A 20,711-nucleotide genomic window follows, 5' to 3' on the forward strand; every position below is an offset into this window, starting at 1 on the left:
GCACCCTGCGCCCCCAGCACCCTGGGGCACCCCCTCCCCACCATCCCCGTCCCCTGCTGCACTCGGGTGCTCGAAGCCTCGCTGCTGAGCCCCGTGCCTTGCTCCGTGCCCCTACACGGGGCTCAGCACCATAAAACCCGCCCCGGTTTCCCCTCTTGCCCCCTTCCAGTCTGCGCCGGCCGCGCTTCAAACGCGCTCACGCCCCGGCGAGGGGATCGGGTGCGCGGCGCTCAGACATTAGCTTAGTTTATGTTCTTTAATTTAATTTAATTTATGTCAGCCGATGTGAGATCCCAGAAAGCCCGAGGTGTTCAGTGGAAACTCTGACAAGCCGCTACCAGAAACCACGCTCCCGCCGCCCGGCCAGCGCTGGCTGCGGCGCTCCCGGCTTGTATTTCAGATTTTCCCCGTAATGACCATTTCGGCGGGGGGTGGAGGCAATCTGGATCCTTCACCCGGCTCAGGACCTCTGAGCAGAGCTGGATGCAGCACCCCATGAGCCTGCAGCACCGGAGGAAGCAGCCCCCGGGGGTCCCCAGGGGCTCAGCTCCGTGCCCCGGGGGGGGACGCGGCCCCGCAGCACGTGCACAGGGCCAGGCCGATCCTTCCCAGAACCCCGTTTTGGAAAAAATTCCTCCGGCTCTGTCACAAGATGTTTCGACACCACTGAATCAGCTGTTTTGATTTTTCGATTTGAAATTTTTTTCCTTTTTTTTTTTTTTATTTTTTTTTTAATGTAGTTCCCACATTTCTTTTGTCTCCGAGCTGAAAGCCTCGCAGGGAATTCCAACCCCTCCGCTTCTCCGGAGATGGCTCCAAACCTCCCGGCCCCCTCTCAACCCCCTGGCAGAGGCGGCCGAGCCCCATGCCCGCCGTCCTCACCCTGCTCCCGGGGAGCACGGAGGAGGATGAGGGACCCCAGGGGTCACCCAGGACCCCGAGGTGCAGGGGAGCTCTTGACACCCCCAGCCCCGACCCGTGGCAGCCTTGCAGCTCCACCGCCGGGACAGGGTTTGTCTGTCTGTCTGTCTGCCTGCCTGCCCCATCTCTATTTGTTATAAACAAAGAGCTTCAAACCCTGGGTAACGCTAATCTGCAGCTAGCCGAAGCCACAATCTCATTACCGGGCTCCTAATTTCCAGTGCAATCCAATATCTGGTCTAATCTGCTTTAAAGGCTTCCAGACCCCGAAGCCTCCCTCTGCCCGCGCCTGGCTGGACCAGAGGGGGGAGCAGAGCCCACCCCAGCCCTTCCCCTCCTATTTCTCCTTCTCTTAGGCTTTGCCACCAGCTGAGCTGTCCCAAATACACGGCGGGTCCCAAATACATTGAGGTGGCCGCACCGATGATGATGGGAACGACCATCACAGGGGGGAAAAAACTCTTCTGGACCCCATTGGGGAAGGCGGCCCTGTAGGAGCAGTGGATGCAGCATCAGAACTGCTGCAAAGCTGGCGACCTGGCTGATTTTAAAGGTTTGGTAGCGTCAGAGCCAGCCCCGTGTCCCGGCAAGGCGAGGGGTTCTTGGCTCGGGCAGGCTTTATCACCGCTGACCCCTTGCCAAGCCAAATGCCGGACCCGGAGCTCAAGCACCAGCAGCGAAGAAGACGCCGAATGTTTTCGTGGTGGGACTTGGTTATTTCTGTAAGCGACGCCAGCCCTCAGACAGACAGAAAAAAAACAGGGCTGGCTCCGTTTCCCAGCGCCCTTTTGCTCCCCGGCTCCTCCCGATGCGCAGCGGGCACCCGGCACCCGCAGCGACCCCACTGCGAGCCCCCCTTGTGCCCCCGGCAGGAGGAGAAGCCAAAACCCGCCGGGCATCACGGCCCCCGCAGGCACCCAAATCCTCACCTCTTTCCCACGTGTCCGCGTCCCGCTTTTGACCAAAGCCAACAAAACCCCGCCGGAGCGATCTTTTTAAGGGCAGATTTTGCATGAAAAAGCAAAAAGGCTCGCGGCCCCGTGGCACGAGGGCCTGGGACTGCTCTGCCCCTTGGCCCCCGTCCTGGCAGCGCCACGGGGAGAAATCGGGGGGCGCCGCGGCGGGTGCAGAGCCGGGGCCGAGGGACGCGTTTATTACAAAACCTTTTGTTTGGGCTTCAAGCTGGAAAAAACATTCGGCTCCTATTTTCCATGCACGGCTCCCCTCCGGGCTGCGTCATGCGGGAGCCTCCCTCTGCCCACGCTCAGCACCCGCTTCCCAAGCCCCGCGGCGGCACCGAGCCAGCGCCGGTGCCCGGGCAGCATCCAGCCTCCACACTGGGGCGGCCGTTTGTTCCCATTACAAACCAGTTTGGCAGCCAGATGGGATCGCACTGCGGGGTCTGAGGCCGGGGGGCTCCAGCCTCGCTGTCCCCACGCTCCCGCCCTGCACAATTTGAGAGCTGAGGCCATGCGAGGATGCTCGCCGTTGGCACGGCGCACCGGGACCCCATTCACGCCGTCCCCACGGGTCCGGGGATGCCGAATGGGCCGTGGAGGCAGCCGGGCACTGTGCCTGCCCGGGGGCTGACCTTGGACCAGGAGCTTTGCAAGGCTCGGAAATCACACGGGAGCCCGGAGCAGGGCACAGCCGTCACCAGACGCTCTGTCCCGAGGGCGGGCAGCGCATGAATCCCGGCCTCTGTTGCTCAATTGTGCAAAAATTGTGCAAAAAAAAAAAAGCCCAGGCACGCAGGGGTTCCCGCAAGCTCCCAGGAAAACCACCATGAACGGATTCCGAGCACTGCCAGGAATCCCAAAATAACCCTGAAATGCAGAAAAGCTGCCCAGGTGCCGGGCAGGACCGGCACACACGTGGCTCATCCCCATGCACGGGGCCATTTGCGCCCCGTGCACCCCTCAGGAGAAGCCCCGGGCATTTTCCCTGTTTCTGCCTTCGAGGAAATGGGAAATGTTCGAGCCCCCGGGCTCGAGCGTGCCGCGCTCTGGAGAGCTCCGGGTTTCTGCTGTGGCTGCTGCGCTGCTGTGCTTCGCCCAGGATTTATGGGCATGTGGCAACGAGACATGGGGAAAAAATTAAATCAACCTATTCATCCTATTTTTCTAGAGGACAATTATATAAAAAAAAAAAAAGGAAGGAAAAAAAAAAAAAAGAGAAACCCTTCGATTTTTAACCCAAAAGCTGTTGTGCGGGGAGCAGCACGGGGAAAGGCTCCTGCTGCACCGGGGGCTGGGTGATGCCCACAGCTTCCTGAGCTCAGCACCCTCGTGCCCAAAATCTCTGCACCCAGAGGCTGGCAGGACCACGACGGGGTCAGGCAGCTCCAGCTTTGCTGCTGATGAAGAAATAACTGGAATTAGCACGGCTTGCCTGAAACGGCAGGGGAGCCTGGAGGGGGTGTGGGGCTGCCGCGGTGCTGAACGGGCTCGGCTGTGCCTTGGCACCCTGCAAACCTCCTGGTTTCCCAAAGGGAGCAACACACAGCACAAGGCCAGCCTCCTGTGCCCTCAAATGATCCCTTCCAGGCCAGAGCTTCGGGGAAAATCCAAGGCACGGGGACGTTCCTGCAGGTGGAGAGCCCCCGGGTAGCACCCGGTGCCCGCTCCCGGAGCATCGTCCTGGCTGAGGACGGGGACAGCCAGCCCCAGAGCCAGCTGGGGACATCCCAGTGGCAGGCTGGTGATGCAGGGGATGCCTCCAAGCCGGCCGGGGCAGCTCTTCCCAGTGCTTCCCAGCATCACGGAGGGAAGCACGGAGCTGGTGTGGGTGCGGGAGGGACGGAGGCAGCAGCCGGGGCCAGCCCCTGCCTCCACACCCAGACCCGGGGCTGCTGCTGCGAACAGCCCGGCCACGCGAGCCTTGGCGGGGCCGCGAGGCTATTTCGGGAACTTTCAGCACCACCCAGAGAGGTGTCCGATGCTTTTATTTATAAACCCGCTGGCTCCTGCCCAGCTACAAGCAGCTCTCATGCAGGAAAAAGCCCGGCGGAGCCAAGACAAACAGAGCCAGCAGCATCCCTGCGCGGCAGGAGGCGATGCCGGCCGGGCCAAGGATGCTCCAGCCCAAACGCCCGGCCCTGGGGGCCCAAAAAATCAGCTTGGAGGTGCCCGTGCCCAGCTCGGGGTGCTGCAGGACCAGTCCCCATCCACACCCCAAACTGGTGCCGTGGCTCCAGCGCTCCCCACGCACGTCACCGATGGAGATGCGCGCGGTCAAGACGCAAACCCTGAGGGTCCCACCGAAGGTCTGAGCTCAGGGGGCTGGAGGTGAGGGCCCAGCCTTATCCAGGAGGGGCAAAGGGGCTGCCCGGGTACCCCAGCACCAGCTCGGACCCCTGGCAGCGCGGCCACAATCGGGTTATTGTCAGCGTGCCGCCCGGGACACGAGTGTGCCGGGGAATTAAGCAAACCCCGCATTTTCCGCTTGCTGCTCTGGCTTTCCCAACCTCGGCTAATCCCCCAAGCTGCCCCGTCAGCACGGCCCCGTTCGCAAGACGGGGACGCTGGCTGCTGCCTTCTCCCCCCGGGTGCAGTGGCAGAGGTGCTCGGGGGCACCGGTGCCTGCAGCGGGCCCCAGGTGGGCGCAGCGAGCGAAGGCACCGGCGGGGACTCGGCTCACCGGGTCCTTTTGCCGGGTGGTTCTTGGAATAACAAAGTGCATCATCCAAAATAGCGAAACCACAAAAGGGGATCGGCTTGCAGCCCGGCGCACAAAAGCCCCTTCCTTGTCTGGAGGCCCCCCGCGCCCCCCCAGTCTCCTGGAGAAAACTCGGTTTAAGCAGCAAAGCGGCACAGCCCCGTGCGCTGATGCTGCCCCAGCAAAAAGGGGAGCGAGGAGGGCTCAGCACCCTCCTCGGGCTGGCAAAACCCACGGCCCACTTTGACAAGTGCCAACGCAGCCACAGGCAGCTGGGGGGGACGATGGAGTGGCTGGGGGGGACACGAGGCTGTCCTGATGTGGCCCTGCGGGAAGGGAAGGGAAGGGAAGGGAAGGGAAGGGAAGGGAAGGGAAGGGAAGGGAAGGGAAGGGAAGGGAAGGGAAGGGAAGGGAAGGGAAGGGAAGGGAAGGGAAGGGAAGGGAAGGGAAGGGAAGGGAAGGGAAGGGAAGGGAAGGGAAGGGAAGGGACAGCAGGATGCGGGCATGCAGCCACCCAGCAGGGCCATCTTGCCCCGCTGTATTGCAGCCCCCCCAAATTTCAAATTTACCCCACATTAGCAGCAAATATTTAGAAGGAAAGGGCAGCCCCAGCTCCGGCAGGGCTCAGGCAGGAGCAGGGAAGAGCCAGCCTCCCCTACACGGTGAAATACGAGGCTTGACACCTGCTAAACCCTCTAATCCTCCTCTTATCCACCACAATCAGCTCTTTAAGGCAGGCCGGGCTCACGTCAGCCAGGTGAGAGGGGAAGATGTGCGAGCCAGAGCTCCCGGCGCGGCTCCGGGCTCCTGCCGGGGATGCTGGTGGAGCGGGGCAGCAGCCAGGGTAACGGGGTTTGGGCTCTGCTTCCCACCAGGATCCGACCCCAGGGAGCAAAACCCCGGCAGTGCTGAGCCCAGGGGGGGCTCACAAGATCTGAGCTGCATCCAGCGATGAGACGGGTGTGGATTTATTTCTCCCGCGGCGCTTCCCTTGCTGCTGGCTCTCCAGCACCGAGAGCCCCTCGTTTCACTACCCCAGCCCCAAAACCCACTTGAATTCTTTACAACCTGCCACCTGAGCAAATCCACTTCATTTTCACCCCAGGCTCAGCGCCTAGCAGCCAGGGCACTCAGCGGACCATTTACCAGGACCTTTCCCAGCCCAGCAGCAAGCCGGCAGCCGCTGCCCTCGCGCCTGGCACTCACCCATGGGGCGGCCTCGCTGGCATTTCCCTGACCTTTAGGGACAAGCAGCTCGCTCCTCCCACGGCCCTGCAAATGCCAGGCAGGAGGAGACAGCCGCCAGCTTCCCCCCAGACCCTGGGAAGGGACGGTCACAGAGGGCAAAGCCGCCCCCGCGGAGGGGATGCGACCGCCGGGCAAAATGACAAAATCTGGATGTGTCAGGGGGGAAAAAATGAAAAAAATCTGTGGTTTCGAGAGCTGGCAGCTGTGCCCTTTTCCTGCTCAGCACCACCCGCTTGCGTGGGCACGGCTGGCTGCGGGATGGTCCAGCATCACCCCTGCTCCCCGGGGGATGCTCGGGCACGGGGGGGGGCCGGGGGCTCGCACCCGGGGAAGCCCCCGCCCCATCCGTGCACCGTGGGGAATTCGTGTCTGCCCGGCAGCACTCGGTGCATTCCTGCCATAAGCACCGCGGATTTGCTGTGCTTTATGAAAAACGAGAAGAATGTTTCGAATGAAATTAATTCTGAGGAGCCCAACATTTCATAAAAGCGCTGCCTGGGCACGGTTTGGCACGGGCCCGCGCTTATACGCTGCACTGGCCTTCCCCCGGGGGGAGGAAAATACCCAGCTAAAATAAAATAATTACAAACTCATTGCAGAGCTCCGCTTCTAAGTGCTTGGAGGGGCTCTGGGGTCTCATCCGAGCTCACAGCTTGCATTCAGCACTAACATCACACATGGTCTTGGAGAAACAACGATGAGGAGACTTAATGGCAACGGGCACGGGTGGATGCATCGAGCAGCGCTGAGCGCACCCGGCCAGAGCCGTGGAGCTGGCTGGCACAGTGTTTGGCACGGCCAGGGGCTCGGTTGTGGTGCAGAGATTTCTGTGAAGGCTTCAGGAAGGAAGGAGCAGGGTGCGGGACCCCGGCGAGGTGCTCCCGGTGCTCAGCGCAGCCCCGCCTTGGCGGGGGAAATGGTCATGAAAAAAGCAAAAAAGCCTCCCCCCAGCTTCCTTTGGCTGCAGACAGGGGATGTGATGCAAAGACGCCTGCTTCTCCCTTTCATCTTTAATTTACCACATAAATAATCAAAACCACGAGGGCCCCCAAGTCCCAAAATCACCCTGTGCCGCCTCTGCCAGGGGATGCTCGGTGCGGCACGGCCCCCGCGCGTCACCACCCCGACCCTGCCACTTGGGTGATGCAAAGCCCTATTCCCCTCCGTCCACACAGCCCAAACTCCCCCAGCATGCTGCCCAGAGCTCTGTGGGCACGTGGCCATCGTGGGGTCCCAGGACCCCGGTGCCCTCCCTGCCCCCGAGGTGCCCGTGCCCACTCTGAGCAGCGCCGTGGTCGGCTCCTGCGCCCGGGCTGGCGCACAGGGCGGTGAGGTTTCGGGGTGAGGTTATCAGAGAGACCCCGCTGGGGCCCTAAGGGTCTGGAATTAACGGCAAAGGGAAGACAAAGGTATCGCTGCTGTAATCCTAACCCAAATCTGCGGGGATCTGACCCGTGGCTTTCGAGTGCCAGACTGGCACTATCAGGAAATATGAAGAAACAGCAATAAAAGTAGGCTTGTTTCCCTCCGCCGGCTGGCTGGCTTACAGAGCACTGCAACAGCTGAATAATACCTTTCTGAAGTCATTGACAATGCATGTTTGAGGCTGAAAATATGCTTATCTGGCAAAAGCCCACATACTTAACCTCGGTGGGTACCGGCGGCTCAGCCTGTGGCTGTGGGAGCAGGGCACGGAGGAACCCAGCGGCTCTTGCACGGCACAAAAACGGGACGGGAGAGCTTGCTGGGAGCTGCTGACACCGAGCCACTTAAACGTTAGCAGGATGCAAGGGTGATAAGTGGCCGATGTTGAAATTAAAGCTACGAGGAATGCAGAGGAAGCCCTGCAGCTCCCCGCCGTGCCAAACCTCCCCTCGCCTTATCGGCGCTCCCCTAAAACGGCGGCTGTGTGGTCCTGACACAAAATCTGCTCCCCGTGGCGAGGTGCAGCTCCCCCACGACCCCCGAATGCTCCCACCCTGGGGCTCCCCTTGCACCCGTGCTCTCACCCCGAGGAGCCGAGCCTGGAGCAGAGCCAACGTCTCGAAAGCAAAGAACAAAAAAAAATAAAAAATAAAAAAAACGCAGCCGGGGCTTCCAAGCGCCGTGGTGAAACCACACGATTTTGATGGGAAGCCATAAATCAGTCCCAGGCTCTCTCAGCCTCCGGTAACTTCTTAAAACAAACCTGGGCTGAATTGTAGGACTTGTAAGGAAACGGGGAAGCAGGTGAAGCGGCCGCAGGCGTCAGGCACCGCAACAAGCCTCGTGCGCGGAGCTGCCCCCCCTGCCCCACCGCCGGCTGTCCTTACAGACAGGGCAGCCTCCACCTCCTGCAGCTCGTGCCCCCTTGCCCAGCAGCACCCCAAGCAGCACGGAGAGCTGTGGGTGCACAAAGAATGCAGGCAGAAACATCATTTTTCCTGCCAGAAATTAAATCCCCCCCCTAAACCCAAAGAGGCAGGCACCTGCCCTGCCCGCAGTTTGGGCACGGGGATGGGGCAGAGAAAGGGACGAATTCCCCCACGGCTGCGGAGAGCCGGGCGCTGCGAGCACAAGGTGGTCTGGCTGCAGGGGCTTAGGTTTCAGAGCAAAACAAAGAGGAGGCTCTGATTTGGCTAATGTGCCCCAGAAGAAAGGCTGTATCCTTGTTTGCTCCCACTGCTGCATTGTCTGCGGATAAAGATGGGGACAGATCTCGTCTCGATACCAGCAGTATCATCTCATTCATCTGGACGGGGCTCTTTACAAGACCCCTTCTTTACAATTTAGATCCCTGGGAACTTGGAAGGCAGCAGTGAAACAAAACCCTCTGCAAGAACAATAACGAGGCTCTCAGCAATGGCCAGGGAGATCGGCATGGGAGGAACAGAGAGCGGCGAGATCCCAGCCACCGGGGCTTTCTGTGCTCCTCGGGCTTGGAGACGCTTTGCAGAACTCTGCTGCTTTTGGGGGGGATCCCCGGGGCCACATCCTGCCCGGGGAAGGTTTGCTGGGGGCTGAGAGTGCTGAACCTCGGTGCTAAGGACTTGGGTTTTGGTGCAAAAATATCCAAGCTGGGAAAAACCCGGCCTCCGCCTCTCCCCCTGCCCCTCAGTGCCCGCACAGAGCCGCAGGTGGACGTGGAGAGGATTTTCCTCCTCCCCAGTCATTTCGTGCCAAGCCCTGTCCTGGACAGAGGCGCCCCAGAGAGTCTGTAAGGACAAACATCTCCAGATGGGACAGAGGGACAGGCTCAGCCCCAGGGAAGGCCGCGGAGACGAGAGCTGCTGCAGGGCAGCCGGGATCTTGGCTGCGGCTCCTGCCCGCGATCCGCAGCTCTGCCGCCTGAACTCGGATGACACCGGGGCCACAGGAGGCCAGAGCTGCTCTGCAGATGGGCTGAGGGTACAGGAGAGAACCCCACGGAGCTTCTTTTGGGCTCCTTTTTTTTTCCCTCGTCCCTCTTTTAACAACCCCAGGCTCCTGCCTGCGGCCAGGCACACCGGGATGGGACTCGGGAGCAACGCCGGTGACAAGGGGAAAAGGGAAAGCGGCTCCTGGTGTGCAGCAGCCCCCGAGCTGTCCCGTGGGGCCAGTGGCACTGGGCTGAGCCCAGCAGGAGGGAGGAGAGCATGGGGTGATGGCCCTGGCACCGCCTGCAGCCCCAGGGGGCTCCGGTCCCACAGGATTTCTGCAGGATGTGGCCAAGGGGTTGCCAGCAGCACCCAGCCCTCTCCCCAAAACACCCAGGGGAGAGAAACCGCAGAAGGGCAGGGAGCCCTCGGGTGCGAGTCAGTGCCCCCTGAATTAATTGACCTCTGTAATTAGCTGGTGAGTGAGCACACAGGGCACCGGGCAGGCTGCGGGGAGCCCCAGGGTCTGCACCTCTCCAAAGGGAAGGGCTCGGGGGGAGCACCTGGGGGGAACCGAGTGAAATTTGGCGTCTCTTCGTCCCTACCCCCGCCGAGCTCCTCAGTTTTGTTGTCACAGACGTTTTCTTTAGCGCAAGGCAATGGAAACTCTGCCGCTTCCCGAGCTGCGGACAAGTTGAAATATGAGAGAATGACAGAGGGGGTGTGTGAGAAAGGGGAAGGGAAGGGCCCTGCACGCCCCTTCCACCGGGGTTAATGCATTTCGCAGGTGGCCTTGCCCAACGTGCTGTCACTGCCACGCTGCCTCCCCTGCACGGCTCGCAGGGAGCCCGGCTGCAGCACGGGCACCGGGGGGGCGTGGGGGCCCAGACGAAGTGGTTTTATCACCCCAAGATCCCACGAGGAGTCGGAGCATTAAAAGCAGGCGTCGTTATCTCACCCCTCGCAGGAATCTCTGCGCCCCCCGCGAGCAGCCGAGCGCGCGGATGCACCACGCGGCGCCCGCGTCCCGTGATGGATCAGCTCTGAAAACAACACCCTGCTAATCTTCCTCCCCGGCAGCCATAAAACTGTCTTCCCGGTTCCTTCAGGGATGATTTACAGCAGCTTGAAGCAGCCCAGAAGCGCTGCGTGGAGCGGCTGCTGGAGGCGAGAGCACCCCGCGGGCACCGGCCCCGCACCTAGGGCGCATCCTGGCAGCAGGGCCGTGCCCGAGAGGCTTTTTCCCCGATTTCCTCCCAAACCGACGCTCCCCAGCATGGACTTGGCAGCTCCTCTGGAGCATGCCAACACCCCCAGGGACACGCCTGACCCCAAGACACTTTCGCCATCGGTACCAGCCCAGCTGCACCCCCCCAAAGGGCCCAGGAGGGGAAGGGATTTCTCAACGCCGAGCCGAGCGCAGCGGGCGCGGAGCAGCCCCGGGGCGGGCAGCATGCTCACGCCAGGCTGCTGAATTGTTGCTGCGGCTCCTGCGAGGCAGGGGGGGCTCACCCTTTGCTGGCCAACGCTGGGCTCATGCCCCACAGAAGCACCCGCTGCCTTGCAGCAGCTGGACCCCTGTGGGGCTGGGGGGGCTGCGTGCGCCCCCCGGCACAGCCCCACAGCCCCCCAGGTGTTGAGACACTTCCAGCACCGGGACGTCGGGGCGAGACGGCCGCTGTAGTGCTCCCCCCACCCCGGTATCCAAATGGGAAACCAAAAACCCGACACAACGCGAGCCGTGCTGAGCCCCTGCCAAGAGCCCCGGACAGAAATATCCTTGATTTCACCAAGGTGTGAATAACTTTTGACACTTCTAGGGCTTATTGCCGTAAAAATCCCCCAGCAGTCCCCATTCACACTCCGCGCGACGGCGTTTCCTATGAATGGAACATCTGAATCAGGGCGAGGGGTTTAAACACTTCCCCGTACAAAGCCAAGCTGCCTCCCCTGCCTCCGCCGCCGCAGCCGGGCTCTGCGCAGCCTGAAACAAAGGGCATGGCAGGAAACGAGCACAAGGCTGGGTCACCAAACTGCTGCTCGGCGGTGGCATCCCACGGGGATCCTTCCAGCAGGACGGAGCTGGGCGCCTCCGAGCACCTCTTGCACTCCTAACCCCGCGCCCTGGCTCCGGCGCCGCGCGCTTCCCAAGCTCCTGACAGCTTGGGTTCAGAGCTCGGGGTGCCCTTCAAGCCACAGCTCAGCACCCTGGCACGCAGGCTGGAACGAGCTGAGGAAGAAAACTTCTTGATTTTTCATTCCTCTGCCCCAGCGTGTTAGGAAATCCACGCCCTGCTGTGCGGCAGCCCCGCGCGGCCGAGCTCTGGTGAGGCTGCGGGGTGCGGGCAGGCGGGCAGGCTGCCCGCTGGAAACGGGGCGATCCTTCCCGTAAGGATCTCTCTCGGGGTTTTTTGGAGCACTTTTGTTTTCGCTGCTTCTCTTGCCCCCAGGCGAGAGGGCGAGGAGGAAAAATGTAATTCGAAGCCCGGCCGCAGCCTGGCTGGGTTTCTAGCTGCGCGATTTCCCCTGGCATCGCCGCCTTCGCTCCGTGCGCACGTCGGCTCCCCCAGCCCCGGCGGCACACGGGAGCTGAGTGGGGGCCAGCGGGGGTCTCACGGGTGCTCCTGTCCCCCCCCCAGTAATATTCAGCCCCTCCGAGGGATGGGGCAGAGGCAGAAAACCACAGGGAGCCTCAGGGGTGGGGTGCTGCCCAGCACTGGGGGGGCCCGCACCCCCCACCCCGCTGCCAGGTCCCTGTCCTAAATTCGCAGGATCCGGCCCCCGAAAGGAGCAGCTTTGTTTCCCAGTGTCCCTCGCAGACAGATCAAAACTGCATTTTTACAGAAGCAATAAAAATCCCAGGAATTCACCGGCCTTATGATTTATTAAACATGTTCCTTAGAGCAAAGCTGCCCGTGGATGAGAAAATAGCTCCAGCGGGTTATTGCCTCGCCTGGGGCTAACGCACGGGGGGGGGGACCTGCCGTGCCTCACGGGGACTGCTCGGTAGGATTGGGAGCCAATTAACAGCAAGGCTCTTAAAAAAGGAAAAAAAAAATCAAATAAAATAAGCACCTTGTGCTTGCCAAGGTGTTTGGGATCGAGCCACCGCGACCTGCCCCGGTGCTGCCGGGAGCCCTTGGGTGTTGGGGTCTGTAGGGGACGGGCACCCATGGGGCAAGGGCATCGCGCCACCGAGGTGCTGGTGGTGGCAACCCCAAAGGTTTCGGCACTTGCCCCTGAACGCTTTTGATCCCAGCAGGGTGTTTTGCAGCAGGGGATAAGAAAGTTCAAAATTTGGGGCCAGGTATTGGCGGGGTCCAGTTGGGTCCCCCCATAACCGATGGCGCATGGCGGGTCCTCGGGGCGCAGGAGGCAGGCGAATAAAAGTGGGTCAGGGGGAAAGAAGGGATGACAAAAGGGAAAAATAAAGAACCAGAAGCATGCAGGCTAGGAGAGGACCGCGAGGAGGATCCGGGCAGGGATTTATAGGGTCCGGTGATGGGGTCCCCCCCCCGAGCCCCCAGCCCCATTTCCCCGCAGCCAGGTGAGCCAGGGGCGGGCTGGGGGGGCGCAGCGCGCCCTTACCTTGGCCGGGGCGCTCCCGAGGCTCGCAGCGGGGGCTGGAGGAGCAGCCGAACCGAGCCGAGCCGAGCCGCGCTGCCTGCCCCGGGCGGGACGGGGCCGGGACGGGGCCGGGACGGGGCCGGGGCCGCTCTGGCGGCGGGCGCGGGGCGGCGCGGGGGGCGCGGAGCGGGGCGGAGCGGGGACTGCGGGACCGAGGGAGGGGGCGAGGGGGCGGCTCGCAGCCGGCTGGGCCGGGCTGGGTTGGCTGCGGAGACTTTTCCTTCCCTCTTTTAAAAAAAAAAAAAAAAAATCTTTTTTTTTTTTTTTCCCTTTTTTTTTTCCTTTTTTTCCTTTTTTTCCTTTTTTTTTCTTTTCTTTTTTTTTCCTTCTTTTTTCTTGTTTTTTTTTTTTTTTCTTTTTTTTTTTTTTTTTTCATTTCTTTCTTTCTTTTTTTCCTTTTTTTTTTCTTTTATTTTTTCCCTTTTTCTCTTTTTATTCTTAATTCCAGCCCAGGATTCTTCCTCCCTTCCCCAACCATCTACAGCGACTTCGTGCAAAATAACTAAGTGCAACCCCCCCACACCCCTCCCAGCCAGCCCCCTGCACCACTTGGCTCCCTGATGCTCCACCGGCACCACTCACACCCCGAACCCCCTCTGGGTGCTGTGCCCTGGGGATGCTGGTGCTGGAAATACCGACCCTGGTGGTGGAAAATGAGCCCCCTCCATCCTCTGCCCCCCCAGCACCAGGCTGGGTGCTACCTGCCTCCAGGGCTGCTCGGGGATGTTGGGGCTGAATCCTTTCCCCCTCCTTGGCCCGTCTTGCAGCCAGGAGCTGGAGCAGCCCCCACGTTGCCCCAGAACAACCTTTTGCAGGCACGGGGCCAGCGTGAGCTGGAAGCATTTTCCCTCCTTTACAGAGATATGAGGACATCGGGGACATCACCACCCCAAAAATCCCACAACACACAGCTGGGCGCTGCTGCCCCTTGGCTCAGCACCTTTCTGAATCGTGTACCCATACAACGGGGAGCCCCATTCCCACCTCCTGCCCTGCCCAGCCACCACGTGCTGCCCCTTCCCGAGCCAGAGGTGTCACAGTGTCCCTGGCACAGGCCACCACCGCAGCTGCTGGGGACCGGGAACCCTCCCGTGTCCTGCCCATGGGGTGCAGACCCCAGGGGCGCAGGCCCCCGGTGTGCCCGAGGAGGCAGATTAGGGTCGCCCAGGCAACGGGCATGGAGAAAACCCGTCTGGATCGGGGCGCACAAGGCTGTTTGTTTTCCGTATTAAGCGCCTGAGCCAGGGGGAGCATCAGACAGCTAATCCCCCCTCAATGCCTTCCCCCGCATCGCGGCCGCCGCGGGACCAGACCCTGCTCCCAGGAATGCTGATGTGCTCTGGCCTGGATGGGGCTGGGTGGGCACAGGGGTGCTGGGCTGCCCGGGGGTGCTGGAGAGGTGCTGGGATTTGGGTGAGACGCAGCTGGTGCCACACAGCACGGCCCCGGTGGGGCAGAGCAGGAGGGATTGACCACGGCTGTGGTTATCCCAATTTAGGGGTTTGTAGGACTGGATGAGGAGGGCAGGAGCTGCCCTTGCCACAGCCCCTGCTGCTGTGTGGCCTCCCTGCGAGCTGTGCCAGGCTCGGGGTGAGCTCAGGGTGATGGGAACAGAGCTGGGAACCCCTCCGTGCCCCGAGCAGGCTCTGCCCCACCGCAGGTCCCCATCCCCAGGGCACAGCGAGCAGCTCGGGGGCTGCCCCTGGCCATGGCTGAGCCCTCACCTGCTGCTCGGGGCTGTGGCCCCAATGGGGTGGCTACCAGGAGCCACCCTGCTGGCCCTGGGCTGCCTCATCCCAGCACTGTGGCTCACCTCGTGCGTGTCTGCCCCTGCCCCGTGCTGCCTCCATCCCATCCCCGCTGCAGACCCCAAGGCAGGGCCCGGAGAGGCCTCCACCAGCCCGGTGGCTCTTGGAGAAACGGACCGGCCTTGTTTAACCGGAGCTCTCACTGGCGAAGCATTTCCTCTCCAAACAGACTCATTAGCAGCACAGACATTCCTCTGTCCCGCAGAGCGAAGCATCGGCTGCGGCCCCGCTTGGTGCCTGCCTCTCCCGCCTGTCAGCGCCCCCGCGCTCGCTCCCCCTGCGCCCCCTCGTCTGCCCCTTCGCTGGGCTGCAGCCTGGTGCCGAGTGCTGTGCTGCCCTGAGCCTGCTGTCCTGTGCCATCCTACCCTGTGCCATCCTACCCTGTGCCATCCTGCCCTGTGCCATCCTGACCATGCCATCCTAAAAGTGCCATCCTATAAGTGCCATCCTGCCCGTGCCATCCTGCCCGTGCCATCCTGCCCGTGCTGCCCTGCTCCATCTGGCCATGCGCCACCTCCTTCCCTCCACCCATCATCACCAGAGCACCAGGGACACTCGCTCCTTGCTCAGCAGTGTCCCCATGGTGCCATCCCCAAGGGCGCACGTGGGGCACCGGAGATGAGCGTGGCCACTGCAGCCCCAGGACGTGCCCCAGCACCAGGACGGGGCTCCCACGGCTCAGCCCTGGCTGCAGCAGCACGGAGCTGGGCACGGCCACGCCGAGCGGCTGCCGGCAGCGCTGCTCCCCGGTGGGAGAAGGAAGCCGGGCTTAGCGCGGGATTTAGCAGCTCTTCTGTCCTTGACCTTTGGCAGCTCAGCGCCCGCCAACGTGCCAGGGCTCTGCGGTGGCCCCGGCCTCCCAGGAGGGTGAAAAGCTCCATGCTGAGGACCTGCTCCTGGCTCTCCAAGCCAGCGAGGGCTCTGGCACAGCGGCAGCACCCAGATTTGGGTGCCCGGCACCCTGCTGCGCCCAGGGGATGTCTCACGGGGCTCCGGGGTTTGCTGTCCCAGCCGTTCCTGCTGCTCCGCACAGAAAGAGCGAGAGAGCAGGGGGAGAAATAATTCAATCTAGGGCAGAAAAAAAAAAAAAAAAAAGCCTTAACTTAATTTCGGTGGGTCACGGGCATAATCAAATCAGCCCTGCGCGTCGGAATATCGTTTCCATGTTTCCACAAGCTGGGTAATTGTGCTCTGAAAACAAGCCCTTCGGTGCCTGACAGGAAAAGCTGCAGCGCGTGCGGGAGGGGGCCACGTGCCTTGGTGGGGCAGCAGGGGGCCAGGAGCGCTCCTGCCCACCCCAAATCCTCAGCCATGCCGGTCACTGCTCTGAAATGTCCCCACGGCAGGTGACACCGAGCCCTGGGGGTGTCACACACTTTGGATTGCTTGGGTTGGGCTGTGATGGGGACCTGGGGTCCCCGCGGCATCACGCAGGTGATGCTGCCACAGGGGGCCACGCAGGATGACCCCGCAGCATCGTGCCCCCCGCTGCCCCTTGCCCCCGGTGTGAGGAGCAGGGTGCGAGGTCCCGGAGGGTCCCGGAGGGTCCCGGAGCAGGTGGGAGCAGCCCCGGGTGGGAGCAGGCGAGGGGAGCGAGCTCGGTGCCGGCCCGGCGCGGGGTGAGCTGCGGCTCCGTGTGGAGCGTGGTGCCAGATCCCAGCCTTCGGGAACATTCAGTGATGGATTAAATGCAATCTGACTACCACTGTGGGAGGTTGGAGAGAATTACTTCATACAAATGCACTTCGGAAAGTATTTAGAGTCAAATTTTCAAAAGCCCCTGAACGATTTAAGAGCCAAAATCCCATTTTCCAAAGTCACTGAAACGAGCGAGGGAAGATCAGCAGAGAAAAACCACGGCTGCCAGCCGGGCAGGGGCAGGCGCTCAGCACGGGCACAGCACCCGGGAGCAGCGGGGGGTTCGGGGGAACTTCTGCAAACAGCAAACCACAGCCCCGGGAGGAGGCTGGGGCTGCGCACCCCGGGCTGGGCACGAGGATGCTTGGGATGCTTCGTCCTCCAGGAGCATCCCCGGTGCCTCTGCCCCCGGAAGGTTCAGCCCCGGGGCTGTAAGGGGAGAAGGCAGGAACCGCACGGCTCCTTCCCTTACCCCACAAGCTCTGCAGCTCTCCTCAAAGCATCCACAGTTCCCCGCTCAGCATCCTAATGAACCGCAAGGGCGGCTGGGACCCTCGGAGGCAGCGACCACGGAGACTCAACCCCCCCCCCCCCCCCCCAAAAAAAAAAAAAAAAGAGTAAATCCCAAAGCAATTAGCCTTGCAAGCTTCGGCCGGGCTGGTGGAGGTTCCACATTCCTCAGTGGCTATAAAGCTCTTTACTGGGATTGTTTTTCTGCGTAAGCCCTGCCCGGGGTACACATGGCCGTGGCTCCGGCTCCCAGCGCCTTTGGTGCATGTCATAAAAAAAACACTCTCAGCACGTTGACTTTGCTAGAGCTAAAAAGAAGCTGGTTTATATGCTTCCCCCGATAGAAAGCGTAAAGGATCTGAGACGGAATTCTTGCTCCAGGATCCTTTACAATTCCTGGAGGACATTTTTGGAAAGGGAAGGGTTGTATTTACTTTGGCAGCCGCCTCCCCTCCTATATACATATGCATGGAAAAACTGCACTCACCTAACATTTCCAAGGCTCCCTTTTCTGCAGAGGGCCAGCCCAGGTGGGAGCTGGCGGCCCCGGGACCCCTGTTTGTAAATGGGGCTTTGGATGGAAACCACAGGGGAGCTAAGGTGAAAGCTCCCCCTGGAGCAGCCCCGAGGGGCGATGCTGCGGGATGCGGGACCTGCCCGGGGTGCAAGGGGTCCTGGGGGGCTGCTGGTGCCCGCCCGTCCTTCTGCATCCATGGGGATGTCAGAGGAAAATCCTGCTTGATGCTGAGCATCCCTGCCTGGGCACGGAGCCCTGAGCAGAGCGGCTTTGGAAATGCAGCTGGGATTTAGGGGGAGGATGATGAGAAAGGTGGCTGGGGATCACTCACGGTGCAGGGGCAGGAGCAGGAGCAAGAGGTGGCTCCGTCCCCAGGCTGCTGCGGGGGTCCCAGGGGCAGCAGGCGCAGCCCCAGAGCTGCGGTGTCCCCGAGGGCAGGGCTGCGTCCCCTCCTGCACAGGCATCCTGCTGCGGGATGGGAGCACGGGCTGCAGTGACCCACAGCACTGTTAAACACAGCAAATTCAAAACAGGCACGTGCAAATCCTGCCGCAGGATATTGCTGGAAATAGCTCAGCGCGGTTCCAGGGATGAGACGCTCACGTGAGCACCGGCGGCGTCTGCTCCTGCGCTCCCATGGGGCTGGGCTCAGGGAGCTCTCACCCAGGGCGATGGGAGCTGCTGGTGGCAGGGATCCTGCCCGTGGTGCTGGGGTGGGATCTGGGGACCAAACCCTGCAGGATGTCTTTTTCCTGAGCACTTTTTCCCAGCTCGCTTTGGGGGAGGTGTTGGAGAACTCCTGGAGCACTCCCGTGGCCGCTGCACCCATGGGGCTCGGTGGGCAGGTGGGGATGAGACGAGACCCGGCTGCTTGGGGAGAGGGAATGGGAGAATGGGAGAGCAGCTGGGAAGCACGCTCCTCTCCTGGCTTCCTGAGCTGCACCTAATTCAAACCAGCTCCTCGAGGCAGCAGCTCTGCACCCCTGCTTTGCACCACGGAGCTGGCGCAGCCGGAGCCGGGCACCGTCCCCGTGCCCCCCGGTGTCCCCAGTGCCACCTCTCCCCGCCCCGTGCCTCCAAAGGTCTCCTTGGCTGCTGTGATTAATTCACTGACAGTGGGCTCGAAATAAATCCACTCGTTGGCACGTTGTAAATTCATCACGTGCTCGGAGCACACATTCCAGCCTGCCATAAACACCCCTGGCTCCTCGCTAGTAAATCTGCCGCCGGGGCCGGCCGCCGCGCTGAGACCCCGCATCCCAGGGGGGCTGCTCCTGCTCGGCCGGGGGGGGATCCACAGCACCCACGGTCCCCAGAGGGGGCTCTCACCCTCCCCGTGCTCATCCCTGCTCCTCGCTGCAGGCGTGGGCTGGATCCATGCCCCCAGGTGCTGTCGCCCCCATGGGTGCTGGGGACGCGTCCCAGGGGGAGAGGGCAGCGTCCCGTGACCGAGCATCAGTGCGAGAGGAGGTTTGCTGCTCCCTCTGTGCTGCTAAAACCTCCGTGCAGTAAAAGAGGGGGAGAAAAAAAAATAATGTTTTATTATCCTCTGAGCAGCTGCTGCTTCGTTTTACGGGGGTCACGCTCCGAGGAGGTCTGGCCGGAGGAGCAGAGGCGCAAAACACAGCACCGGGCTGCTCCGCTCCTGCTCCCCGGCCCCTTTTGCCCCACAACACCAGCACCCAAAGGTGCTTTTGGGGTCCTTTTGGGGTGCTGGTACCCGCTGAGGTCTGGCAAAGCTCCCGGCCCCGTTGGCTCCATCGGGTCCCACCGCACGGGAGCAGGGAGGGGGCTGCGGGGGCCGGCGCTGCCCGGGGAAGCGCACTTGTTGCTTTATGATTTTTATCCGCCACCCCATTGTTGGGGCTGTCAGCGGGTCGCCTCCGGGAGGTGGAGCAGGGCCCGTTTCAATGGGTGCCGGTGTGGGGCCGCATCCTGCGGCACCCAGCGCGCCGGCGTTGGGGCCAGACAGTGCGTGAGCAGGGCCGGGCGCTGGAGCGGGGGCCCCGGGCTCTGTCCCATTGAATTCCCTGGGAAGGGAAGCCCGGGGCCCTGCACAACCTCCCTTTCCCAGAGGAAGCCACGTGCTGGGACCAGGGCATCGCCTGTGCCCAGCTGGGGCAGGGCTGTGGGATGCAGGCACCAAGCCCAGGGGGGGGTCAGGGGCTGCTGCAGCCCCCCAGCACCGCACGGAGCCTCTCCCACCTTGGAGACATGGTGCAAGGCTGGGGGGACCGGGCACCACCATGGACAGGGGGCCAAGAAAAAGGGGACACGACGTCTCCACGATGGGGACAAGAGCTTTGGGAACACGTTGGCCCCGAGTGCCGGTGCCCCCCTCCCTGCCTCTCCACCCCCCGAGCCCCCCGTGCCGGTGGGAGCACTGCGCGTCTCCCCGTGGCCAGCCCGGGCGCGCTCTCGGCAGCTCCGTCCCGCTATGAAATAATTTGTTATTTTAGTTGTAAACCAGCCGGTGGCCCCTTTCCAGACGGCGCGAGGGAGAAGCCAAGCCAGCCCCGGTGCCGTTAATGACTGCGCCATTCAGGCGGCCCTGGCAGGGCTGGCAGCGCCTGCCCCGGCCTCCCCCCCCCCCTGCCGCTGCGGGGCCGACGTTTTCATAGGGACCGAGGCGATGATGAATTGCTCGCGGCCAGCACCTCTCTGAGCTCCTTTTGTGCACGGCAAGCGTGCCAGGGCCGTGCGGGCGCGTGGAGAGCAGCACCGGAGGGCCCAGGTGCATCCGCATCCCGTGCCAGGATGGGTAGGGGCCAGGCAGGGCTCCCCCCCCGGGTGCCCTCGTGCGCCCTGCAAAGGGGCCAAAATCCAGCCCTGGGGCCCGCTGCCGGAGCTGGGCTGCTCCTGGGCTCCTAGGTGAGAGCATTTTTCTCTCTTTCATTTCTTTCTGCTGGAACAGAGGGAAAATCCCTTTGAAACCAGCACCCCAGGTGCCCGTCCCTCTCCCCATGCCCTGCAACTCCATGGGTGCCTGCAGCCGCCCCCCGTGCACCTCGGTGCCCGTGGGCACAGCGGGGAAATCAGCGGGGAAATTGCTGCTGGGCAGGGCTGCTCGGAAATCTCGTGTCCCCCAGGAGGAACAGGACCAGACCCTGAGCGCCCAGCACAAACTGGGATCGTGCTGAGGTTTCGCTGGGGCAGCCCCGAGCCCGGAGCAGCCCAGCGCGGGGCAGCGCGGGCAGTGCCCTCTCCCCAGCAGCAGGTTTTAGCCGCGAGTCCTCAAAAATGCCAAAAATGCAACGGGAATCAAGGTTGGCCTGCAGATTTTTGATCTTTTCGCAATTGCTGCAGCGCTGCTGTAAGTACATCCAGATGGCTGCAGACCACACAGAGGCAGCCTGCGCCCCTCTGCCGCCGCTCGGGCCACCCCCGTCCCACCGTGTGTGACACTTGGGGACATCGGGGACATCAGGGGCTTTGGGACACGCTGAGGGG

General features: G+C 62.2%; 1 protein-coding gene across 2 annotated transcripts in view; it reads right to left on the reverse strand.

The window, feature by feature from the left end:
* COL8A2 (collagen type VIII alpha 2 chain) overlaps positions 1-14,712 on the reverse strand; it is a 33,487-nt gene extending 18,775 nt beyond the window's left edge. Inside the window, exon 1 of one of the 2 annotated variants that reach the window (XM_038167179.2) lies at positions 14,602-14,712. In XM_038167179.2, the coding sequence (XP_038023107.2) occupies positions 14,602-14,638 (37 nt within the window). In that variant the 5' untranslated portion in view covers positions 14,639-14,712. Of the gene's footprint in view, positions 1-12,749; positions 12,913-14,601 lie in introns of those variants that run through there. The other variant, XM_072027452.1, reaches the window with a different exon arrangement.
* Positions 14,713-20,711: the final 5,999 nt, after the last annotated feature.

This window comes from Anas platyrhynchos, chromosome 24 (assembly GCF_047663525.1).
Source record: "Anas platyrhynchos isolate ZD024472 breed Pekin duck chromosome 24, IASCAAS_PekinDuck_T2T, whole genome shotgun sequence".
Classification (NCBI taxonomy): domain Eukaryota; kingdom Metazoa; phylum Chordata; class Aves; order Anseriformes; family Anatidae; genus Anas; species Anas platyrhynchos.